The 12,005-nt window shown below is 32.0% G+C and overlaps 1 protein-coding gene across 5 annotated transcripts in view; it reads left to right on the forward strand.

Moving 5' to 3' along the window:
* Positions 1–3,490: 3,490 nt before the first annotated feature.
* The window catches only part of LOC127842006 (uncharacterized), a 28,692-nt gene continuing 20,177 nt past the window's right edge, over positions 3,491–12,005 (forward strand). The window contains exons 1-10 of one of the 5 annotated variants that reach the window (XM_052371300.1): positions 3,491–3,641; positions 4,062–4,272; positions 5,150–5,222; positions 5,584–5,634; positions 6,616–6,663; positions 6,985–7,029; positions 7,734–8,084; positions 8,635–8,913; positions 9,202–9,381; positions 9,514–9,628. In XM_052371300.1, coding sequence (XP_052227260.1) covers positions 3,541–3,641; positions 4,062–4,272; positions 5,150–5,222; positions 5,584–5,634; positions 6,616–6,663; positions 6,985–7,029; positions 7,734–8,084; positions 8,635–8,913; positions 9,202–9,381; positions 9,514–9,533 — 1,359 coding nt within the window. In that variant the 5' untranslated portion in view covers positions 3,491–3,540 and the 3' untranslated portion in view covers positions 9,534–9,628. Of the gene's footprint in view, positions 3,642–4,061; positions 4,273–5,149; positions 5,223–5,583; positions 5,635–6,615; positions 6,664–6,984; positions 7,030–7,733; positions 8,085–8,634; positions 8,914–9,201; positions 9,382–9,513; positions 9,629–12,005 lie in introns of those variants that run through there. The other 4 variants (XM_052371302.1, XM_052371304.1, XM_052371301.1 and 1 more) reach the window with 4 other exon arrangements.

Raw genomic sequence — 12,005 nt, forward strand, 5'->3', positions numbered from 1 at the left:
TTACTAGTTCGTAAATTTACGAAGTATGGTATTATTAAGAATATGAATTTACCAATTATGTCTGAAAAGTTTTAATAGTGCGTAAATTTACGAAGTATGGTTTTATGTAGAAGAATATGAATTTACCAAGTATTTCTGAAAAGGTTAAATAGTGCGTAAATTTACGAAGTATGTTTTTGTTAAGAATCTATGAATTCACCAAATACTGAAATTTTTTAATAGTGCGTAAATTTACGAGGTATGTTTTGTTAAGAATCTATGTATTCACCAAGTATTTCTGAAATTTTTTAATAGTGCGTAAATTTACGAAGTATGTTTTTGTTCAGAATCTATGAATTTACCAAGTATTTCTGAAAGTTTTTAATAGTGCGTAAATTTACGAAGTATGGTTTTGTTAAGAATCTATGAATTCACCAAGTATTTCTGAAAGTTTTTAATAGTGCGTAAATTTACGAAGTATGTTTTTGTTCAGAATCTATGAATTTACCAAGTATTTCTGAAAGTTTTTAATAGTGCGTAAATTTACGAAGTATGGTTTTGTTAAGAATCTATAACTGTTGTTTTTTTTAATAGTGCGTAAATTTACGAAGTATTTTTTGGTTAAGAATCTATGAATTGACAAAGTAATTCTGAAAAGTTTTACTAGTTCGTAAATTTAAGAAGTATGGTTTTGTTAAGAATATAAATTAACCAATTATGTCTGAAAATTTTTAATAGTGCGTAAATTTACGAAGTATGGTTTTATGTAGAAGAATATGAATTTACCAAGTATTTCTGAAAAGGGTAAATAGTGCGTAAATTTACGAAGTATGTTTTTGTTAAGAATCTATGAATTCACCAAATACTGAATTTTTTTAATAGTGCGTAAATTTACGAAGTATGTTTTGTTAAGAATCTATGAATTCACCAAGTATTTCTGAAAGTTTTTAATAGTGCGTAAATTTACGAAGTATGTTTTGTTATGAATCTATGAATTCACCAAGTATTTCTGAAAGTTTTTAATAGTGCGTAAATTTACGAAGTATGTTTTTGTTCAGAATCTATGAATTTACCAAGTATTTCTGAAAGTTTTTAATAGTGCGTAAATTTACGAAGTATGGTTTTGTTAAGAATCTATGACTGTTTTTTTTTTAATAGTGCGTAAATTTACGAAGTATTTTTTGGTTAAGAATCTATGAATTTACAAAGTATTTCTGAAAATATATAATAGTGCGTAAATTTACGAAGTATGGTTTTGTTAAGAAAATATGAATTGACCTCATATTTCGGAAAATTGTTACTAGTGCGTAAATTTACGAAGTAAGATTTGGTTGATAATATATGAATTGATGAAGTATTTCTGAAAAGTTTTAATAGTTCGTAAATTTACGAAGTATGGTATTGCTAAGAATATGAATTTACCAATTATGTCTGAAAATGTTAATCATATATTTCTTTAAAAAATGAAGTTCATAAATTTATGCCACATGGTGACAAGCAATGAATAAAACTACTGATTTTTCTCCCTTAAAATGTTCGTAAATTTACGAGTAATTTCTTAGTTGATGTCAAATGTGTTCTTTTTGCATTAAAAATGTTAGTAAATTTACGCACTTTTTTAGGAAATATACAAGTTTGATAATTCCTGTTCATGCATTTTGATTCAAGGTTAAATTTGTGTGCAATAAAAGTGAGAAAAAACACCTGTTTTTCTTCATTTTGCAACGAAGAAAGGGAATATCAAAGGATATTCCCTCATAGAATTCCGGTGCGTTGTATGTGCATATTTCTAAAAAATGCAGTATGTTCTGCATTTATTATATAATAGCATATCTAAATAAACAAAACATAGAATAAACATAACATTAACATTAACAACGTGAACATTTTGCATTTCATTCATACGTCTTCAGGTTTCCTAATTAGTATTGTTGGAAGCACACTTATCAGTTAAATATTCCACGACCAAAGGGAATGCTAACTATTAACCTTTATTTCACTAAAATAGGTCTGTTTTAAGGACATTGAAGTGTTTCGTATAGATAAGAGCCAATATGAACAAATTAGCGATTCTTAAATTGACGAAGTTTTAAAAGTATATTTGCAGGCAGCTATCTCTTTGCATAATATTGGTTTACTATACATATGTATTGATACTTCATACAGATTATATAACTATATTTGCACGTTGTATGTACTGGAAACGTATATGTCTTTACTATATACCTTTATATAATCTAATAAGTTTTCGGAATCAGTAAAAAGTATCCGTCCCATACTTTACCAGGTATTATATTCTTAATTTATCTTAGCCTAAATACATAACATTATCATAGTTAACTTGTAAAATATCCTTCATTGCAAATATAAATAACTTCTGTTTGAAGGGAGAAGGAAATCCGAAAAAAACTCGCAAAAATTTTAAGTCTCGCCTCAAAGCATTCTTAAAAACGCACTTTTGTCAAAAATCTTCATACTTAACGGCTTTTTAACACAAAACACAATGCGTACAATTTCCGAAACAATGTTTGATTTAATGATATGAACGATTTCACTCTTCCGCTTTCTTTGACTTATAAATAAGTATTTACCGTGAGATTGCCGACATCATTTTAACAGAAAAAAATATAGCATTCGCATATTATATATGTTGCATTTATTAGTGGACTAGTATATAATGTTTTATCCTTTTTATAATTGACACGTAAAAAAGACGATTTTATCTTTACTCTACATGTCAATAAAATTATTGTATAATTAATGACTGCTGATGTCGTAGGGAAAAAAATAATTGCATACATCTAGACTATTTATTTATTTTAATCTGAGGATTTCAATATAAATTTTAATACATTTCACAAGTCAAAGGGAAGCAAACCAAACAGTTTAACCCCATGCGTGATTTACTAACATTAGAGTTATCTAACCCTGGTTCGTGATCCACGTGCACGCAAATTTCAAGAGTCACTAATGATTGACGTATTTCTTATGTTTTGGAGTAAATACTATATTTTCTCAGGTAAACGATTACTTTTATTTTGTAAGTATTAAATTACATATTATTGTGACATGCATGTACTATTTTGTAGTTTTCGCAGTCGTTATTAATAATGCGTTTATTGTATTTGATTGTTCATAGACGACTCGCCATACTTACTCTACGTGTATGTAATTTTTTTAATCGCTTATTAATGATATTCGTTTTTGTTTGTTTGTATATTGATTTAATATTTGTTTTAGAGAAATACCTATCCATAACATCGAGAAATGGTCACATATTTATAAAATATATGAACATTTCATCTGCATTCATAAAATAAAGACCTCGCAGAACACGAACCCCGAAACTAAATAATCAAACTTTGTTATATATTGTTATTAAACACTGATATACATTGGCGATGATTACGAATTTTGTTAAACTGAAATGGTATTGTAAAATCTCGTCAACATCTTGAGGCAAACCTCTACAAAGCCATATTTTATAAATATGTTTCGCACTATAAATTAGGAAGCACTGGATGCATTTTTTTAATTATTAATCGCGTTCGTAGATAAGAAATGTCGGTCGCAGTTATTGACCCCATTGTGTCATTGCAGCGCTTTGGGACTTGCAATGATAGGCGCGTTTTTAGCATGGGATATAAAGTGAATAAAATACGGTAATACAATAAATAATTCAACGCATTTTAAGTTGCTTTTGTGTTAAGGAAGGCATTGTATGTTTGTATAAAAAAAACTTCTTGTTATACAGGCGTATGCGAAACATTGACAGCTGTTTTCATCTACGTTGCTAGCGTCGTTAAACGCAATACATGATTTAAGAAATTGTATTTTGGAAAATCAATATGTATCGGAAATTTTCTTCGTTTCATTCGTTTATAAGCATTGTCTTAATATAGTTCTCGAAATGTGTTACCAATTATATAATCTTAAGTTGAACTTAATATTGGTCTATGTTAACTTAAAAAGAACAGCGTAACGTCTGTCCGATAAGTCATTTCACAGAAGAGACACAACTCCCGCACTTACTTTGTAATAAACGTACAATATTTATCTCTCTTTTGTTATTCTGTCTGAAGAGGGCAATGGCTGTTGGTGATTTTGCTGTTTGTGACGGCGGTAGAGGCGGACTATCCATGCCTTTGCTCGTACCAAATCGAAGCGGAGGTTCTTGCACAGCCGAAGAGTACGGCCAAAGTGGACGGTTACATGTACGAATTCGACTGCAGAGCGTACTATGCCATCCCCGGGCTTGACAAAGCATATGCTGCGGTTGGCAACGAAAATAAGGTGGGAAGCTAGACTTAATCGAGATTTTAACAATACATACAAACACATAGGGATTTATATTGTTTAACTTTGTTTCGGCGTATAGACTAACAATTGTATTTCCATCAAACACGTTCAAATAGAACAACAATGCATTATAATTCACCATCAACTGATTATAAATAGAACGAATGCAAGTTGATGACGTCAAAATTTTAAAATAATATCATGCAATTGGTAAGAAAAAGAATATTGTGTGAATGAACCCGCGCCGACAAATTCACTTTAAAACAATCGCTTTACACATTTTGATTAAACAACTTTCTTAACTTCAGTCATATTCGTTATTCTTCCGTCGAAATATGTACTTTTCGTGTGAGTAATTGTATAGTTATCATTTCACAAACATATATCGCGATTAAATAAATAACGAAACAAACTTTCGCTGAAAAAAACATTATGTGAAAGAACCGTTATATACACATTCACACGTTGTGCTGTTCGGAAAATAAATGACTCTATACTTTCGGGTACATACTTAATTATAATAACATTATTTAGTTCCGTATAATTTTAATATATGAACTATTTCCACTATGCATATTAAATATATTTTTTAAATAATGCTTTTGTGTCTAAATGAATTGTGGGACTTCCGGAACGCTCATACGAGGAATGGATTGTAAATTGAATAATCAATTATCTGTTTACCTATTGAGATTTTATGGTAAAATGTTAAATACGTGTAGTTTTATACTCAAACAAATTGTATTCATTGCATCATATATTGTATGATAATATCATTTTCCCAGTTTAGACATTAATACATTTCAATATTATTAGTCCGGTTCCGATACTCTAATAATCAGAATTATTGGGGAAAATATTGCTATTGCAGTATGGATACGTCAAAATAACTTCGGACACCCAAATCCAAGTTTGCCAAGGAGCCATTCCAACATCAGATCTCGGTAATTTATGCTGGAAAATATGAACATTCAATTTAAATAACACTAGTTAGTTACGATATCATTGAATATTTTTTTGCCAAAATTAAATGTGTTTATTGATATGGAATATTTGCTACATATGCACAACCATCATTCTGTATATTGTATAACATGATATTCTAAACATATGATGCATGTATATATGTTATGTTATGATGCATGTTTATATGTTATGTTATGATGCATGTATATATGTTATGTTATGATGCATGTATATATGTTATGGTACTAATCAGCATTAACACAAAAGTAAAACGACATTTAAATTGTATTTCGTTTAATGATTTTAAGATATGAACGATGAACTTGCTCCATTTTGTAGTAACTACAACACCAATTCCTGCAACTACAACTACAACTGCAGCGAGTACAAGTAAGTACATTTATAGTCATACTGACTAAATTACAAAATGCAGCAGCTATTGTTTTTTTTATTGAGCATGTTTTCGCATGTGACAGGGAATGACTCTTTTTTAGTGTTGTGTATAATGTCTATAAACGTTTGCGATTATACTGCAGACTTTGTCAAACATGGCATCATTATATATATCTTGTTCTGTGAAAACTGGTCATAATGCATGTGCGTAAAGTGTCGTCCCAGATTAGCCTGTGCAGTCCGCAACTACCAAACAGTACTACTACTTTAATTGTACTTCATCTTATACACTTCATCTTATACACTTCTCAAGAGTGTTTAATATTTAGTACTGAGAACACCACTACCCCTTTCTTCTACGGCATGATGTTTCCCCTTACCAAAAATCTTGGGTATACACATTTCCAAAAAAAAAATGATTGTATTTCCCGTTTTTTGCCGCGCATGTTTAGTGTTGGTTAAATGTTGCAATAACTACGCATATGTATCGTTCTGTATATTTGATAACCCACACTTTATACAAATATTACGAGCAAATGTAAATAAATATATTCAAACTGTAAAAATACATATGTGTTGCAAGCATGACTATGAAAGTGATTGGTCTTTACGAATTGTTTTAGTAATTAGGAAACATACACTAATTATTCCAGTAACATCTATATATATCAAATGCGGGAGGTACAACAAATGTTTTTTCTATGTTTGTTTATTGTCTATAACTTAGTAGGATTAATTTGGGGAATCAAAGTATATATATATATATGTATATATCTACAGCTAACAAGTATTTGTAGTATAGCAATAATAAAGTATATATACAACTAGTCCCATCCCGACAGCATGTTTGGTTGTTATCAAAAAAATTAAGTGTTTATATTACGAGCAGTCTCATAGTATTTTGACAAAATAATATTATATTGCAATTGCATTGTAATATTGAACATGATACGTGCTGTCTAACATGAATTATTTCAGCAACAGAAAAAACGCCAGCTTCTTCAACTTCACCTGTTGTGACTACAAGTAAGTTTAAATGGTAATATTCATACAAACCCACTGTATGAAAACTATGTGTTGCATAATTAATCGGCTTTTGCTCTTTCGTTGATTAATGAATTCGCACCTGGTAAAGAATATTGACACGTACACTAAGCATTCACTTATTGTATGCACATTTAAATAACAATTGCGGGAGTACATACAATTAATTGCTGGGTTTATAAAATGATTATCCACGTACAGTACTATAGTTTATAATCTAAGAAAAACAATGCAAACATTGTAAAACATTGAAATCGGAATGACAACACTATGATAAAGATTGCTCTATACGCTTTTGTTTAGGCTTTACAACACCTATGCCTACAACTACAACTGCATCGACTTCAAGTAAGTATATGTATAATTGATAATGCAGACATAGTGCATAACACATCTGTATTACAAAATGAAGAAGTAACTTATCATCAGTTGTCGTATATGTAAGCATTCGGAAAATAATTATAACGCATAAATGTTTTATTTTTAGCACATCTGCATTTCGAGTGTTTCATTTTTTTCCTGTGTTTATTTAATGTTTTTTCATTTATTGGATTAAAAGACATATTGTTTCTGTTTTGTCTTAATATTGACCATTGTGTTTTTTTTTTATATATAAATATTTGTATTAAATGAGTATTACCATTTCACAGTCATTTCCACAACTAATTTACCAAGATCGCATATACAACTGATAATGATTTGTAGAATAAAATAAACTGAGTAAAAACCTAGCCTTCTCCAAGACATCGTGTTACTTCCGTTATCAGCTCAACTTAATATCTAACAAGTCTCATGTACTAATGATATTTAGCGATATCACACATAATTGATTCATTAATCACATTTAACGCGTGCTAGTGTAGGAATACGACACGTAAACCAAGAATTCTTTAAACCCAACGCGTAAAAGTGGAGATGTACGACTATTTGACACCAATTATATCATATTCGATCGCCAATGCGTTGTCTTTACAATGTTTTTGTTTAATTGCTCATAAGTAATTACATACACTCATAATAAATCAACTACAATGTTGTATGTCTGCTTTTATCAACTAACGCCACCACGACACATCTGACAGATCCGTCGAAACACACAAGCCACCACACCACGCTACCAACAAGTACAGCTACTAGAACCACTACAACACATAGACCTACTTCAATCTCTACAACTACACCGATGCCAACGACATTCACTTTTACTAAAACTACACATACGATCACTTCAGTTACATCCACTATGCGCCCAATCACTACACAAGCTACGGATATGACAACAACACCAATTTCCACCACCACAACGAGACCAACCACAGTGCCGTCTACAATCACTACAACCCAAATTGCTACGAGGACTACTACGCAAACGACTTTGTCAACAACCTTTCCTCAAACAACAAGTATGCCACTTCTACCGATGATTTTAATATTTATTGTTGAATGTGGTTTCAGTCTTACATATTCGGACTCAAATGACATCTAGAGTAAGTTAAAGGCATCTTAAAAACTGAATGACATGTATGGACTTTACAATATGGTCCGTACGCAAAATCTCTTATAAACGACGAACTATGTTAAACGTACACGTCCATTTGTTGCACTGTTTCAGAAGAAAATTGAATATTATCAGGGTTCCACGGGCAATTATAAAAATATTGCATCATCACAAACTAATATTGTACACATTTTTTTTCTTGTCAAACGATATTATATTGAATCAGCAATATATTACTGAGTTATGATACAAAAGTCAATACAACCAACTATTTTTAACTGTTGGTACTTGATTGTCAACAGCTTAACTTAATATAGCATTGGTATCAACAACGCTGGTACATAAATGTTGATATGATTGTATTGTTAAAGCTATTGTAACACGTTTGTAAACGTGTACGTATATATTACAAAATGTATACACTTCTAAACACAAGCCGTGTGTGCATGTTTCAGACTTGTCTAACCAGGCATATTGTACTTCTCTGCTTCGTACCTCCAATACTCGATATGTGACGAACAACGGAATATTCTGCTACGAGTACGTTAACAGGAACGTTTCTTGGGAAGCGGCGCGAAACGACTGCAGAAACCGTAGTGGGAATCTTTTAGAAATTGAGAGCGGCGCTACAAATGCCTTCATTTACAATTTCATTGGAAGCATTGACTTTTTTCATCCAATCTGGATCGGGCTTCACGACCTGATAAATGAAGAAGGCTGGATGTGGGACACTGGTTTGGATAGTTAAAATAAATCATTTATGTGTACTTTTTACAATGTGAATTACTATTTTAAGTATAGTGTTTATCTTTGAAATTTTGATGATCACATAATATGTCTAATGATAATAGATTATTTTTTCGTTTGTTTTAGACATAACATGCGCTCATTAAAGGGCATGTTGTCAAAAACCTTTTCAATAAGGACAAAAATAAGCGAAATGGTAAAACATTATCGATTTATTAATGATAATAAATAGCGATTTTTAAACTACGACCGCTATTTTCCACCAAATTAATCAGGCACCCCTCTGAGCAAAACGAGGTATACGAACTGGACGCCTTCACGCTATATCGATCAATACCATGTAACAGAAGACTGCTGCGTCCTTGTTTGGAGTCGCCTTGGCCAATGGGATGACGTAGATTGCGATGGGAGAAGTTACAACGAGGTCACATCTAAGGCATACATATGCCAGTTCAGTAAGCAATACTTGTAATTATTTTCTCGATCCAGAATTCCATATCGTTGATATAACAGTTCATGTGATATTAAGAGGTATCAATACATGTGATAATGTAGTATTATTTTAAGTACTTATGATTCCATTGCAGAAATACCAGCGACGCCATAACTGATTGATGCCGAACATTGTAATGTGACGCATTTTTGAAAAATAAAGTGGCGTTTTCAGATAACCATTTACATATAAATAAATGTTGCATATAACGTAGTTATATTGACACCTTTATAAGGGAACTATCTGTTTGAGCATGCAGGCCAGGTTTGCATTCAGCACAAATCCACAATTTACATAATTATCTACGAATGAAAATACGATATTGAGGCCTGTCGATTAAAAGAAGAAGACGTACATGTTATGTAATTGCTGTGATAATAAACTACACATTACTGATTTTAAATGTAAAACATGAATGACTAGCTTGTGTATCCTACGTTTATGTACTTTTAAGATAATTGTTTACTTACACTAATACTAAATTTATGCTAGTGGTCTTTTAAAAAGTCATTTTAGTTCAAATACTGTGTTAATATGCTATATTCACGACCCCAGTAGCAAGCGGTCACCATTTATACATTACTACGTGCAAATACACCAAAGGATCGACGCCATAAACACGGTGTTACCGCTGTGAGCTGGCACAGTCGTGTCAGGCAACCACGGCAAAACATTTAGCTACGAAAATAAAACAGCATGCAATTGGTTGCACACTTTGATCCAGTCCCGTCGATATTGCAGGTTTATTATGATCGGTACTCAGCATGATTAATAACAGGTCGTTTATACAGCAAGCCGTGTGCTGATTGATTTTGGGACCAATCGCAACAAAAAAGAAAATGATCAAAAAGAGGACTTGCTGTACATCGCAAGATTTGTGCACGTCGCATTTGCGGTTATTTTGTGTTTATTTTGGCTGCAGAATTTCAACCCAATGTTCGTTTGCCTTGTAATGCTGTTGATGTATTACAATTAAATATATTGAATCCTAGGAGTGAACGCCGTATGTTAAGCCAGCTTTTATTATAAATCTAAAAATATATCAACAGTGTTTGCTGCGCTGGCTGTTTGTTGATATGCATGATTTTCTCAAACCAATAAGGTATATTTCGAAAATTAGTCGATTATCTTAGGTTTTAATAACTTCGTTTGCAATTAATTCTTTTTTTGTTTAAACGCTGAAATTAGTTTTTTTCACAATCTAAGCCTATGTCGTCCGATCTTCGATCGATGCTCAAGTTCACACTATTAATCATATGTAACACTCAAGTTTAATGCAACAAACGCTCACAATGGTAGCCACGTCGTTATTGTCAATTTCTAACTTCGTTATTGACATAGTTGGAAATAGTTTGACTTACGTTGGATTGTTTTTAGAGTTGTGTAAATATGGAAATCATTACTTGTTTATACCTGTCATGTTTGAATTCACGTTTTAGTATTGCAACAATACTGGGTGCCGATGTCAGACCCTACATTGATTGCTTCATAAGCACAAGAACATGAACAAGAATAGCCTGGCATAATTAATACACATTGTATAAGATGTTCTAAATGGAATACCCTGTTTTAGAAGTTAAAACCTATTTATTTTAGCTCGATTGTTTCGAAAGCATTAGACTTATTTGAAACGCTCTTGAGTCCGTGGTCTGTGACTAGAACCAGTACTTGGTGTTTAGAGTGTAAAGAACGTTCCCACGGTGGGGATCGAACCTGTGGCCTCTCGGTTGATAGGCGGACATCATATCAGCTACAAAGCGACGACAATGTTTTATTGGCGAAAGACAATTCTGTCTCAGTGAAAGTCAAATTGCTTTGGTAAACATTGAGTTTCAATTACGCACAGATCGAGTCGCAAACGTATTTGTTTGGTGATTAAGCACTTACATGATCGGCGTCACATCAATGAAACGTTATACTTCTTTGCCCCCCTGAATATATTACAATAAAAAGTCAATGTGTCGTCCTCTTCACATAAAAGATAAGAATGCAACTCGCGAATTTTCAAATTATATTACCACTCGTGGCTAGGTTAATCGGGGAAACATGTATTGTTTGTTTTAACCTTCAAATAATACAACGACATCAACAATTTTATCATCTTCTGAACTGCTAAAATGAATACAGCTCAATAAATTAATACTATTACTAACTCAATATTACAGCAGGAACATTTCGAAACGTTCTCTTACGAGATGGCATGCTGCCAACTGAAAAGGTTTCCCTAACTGTTATATTATTTAAAATGTTATCGAGTGATATATGCCCCAGCGTGTTGAGACGAATGTTGAAACGGTAAGCCTTACATGGGACTCGTTATGATGCTGTTGTTTGCCTTACAGAAAACTAGTTTAATCGTCAAGTATCAATGCTTGTTATATGTTAAGAACAAATGTGGTCAATAATTTGGGTAAGTTATACAGCTGTCCCTCATGGCCAATATTAAAAGGTGGATTCATTAATTAGCCAACATTAGTTTATACATAGATGAGTTATTCTGTTGTAAACAGTGTTTGTTCCTATATGAACGTTAACAAACTTTACATTACCTGCACTTCTACTACAGATCCGTAATCTCCATGAAAC

The sequence above is a fragment of the Dreissena polymorpha genome, chromosome 8, assembly GCF_020536995.1.
Source record: "Dreissena polymorpha isolate Duluth1 chromosome 8, UMN_Dpol_1.0, whole genome shotgun sequence".
Lineage (NCBI taxonomy): Eukaryota > Metazoa > Mollusca > Bivalvia > Myida > Dreissenidae > Dreissena > Dreissena polymorpha.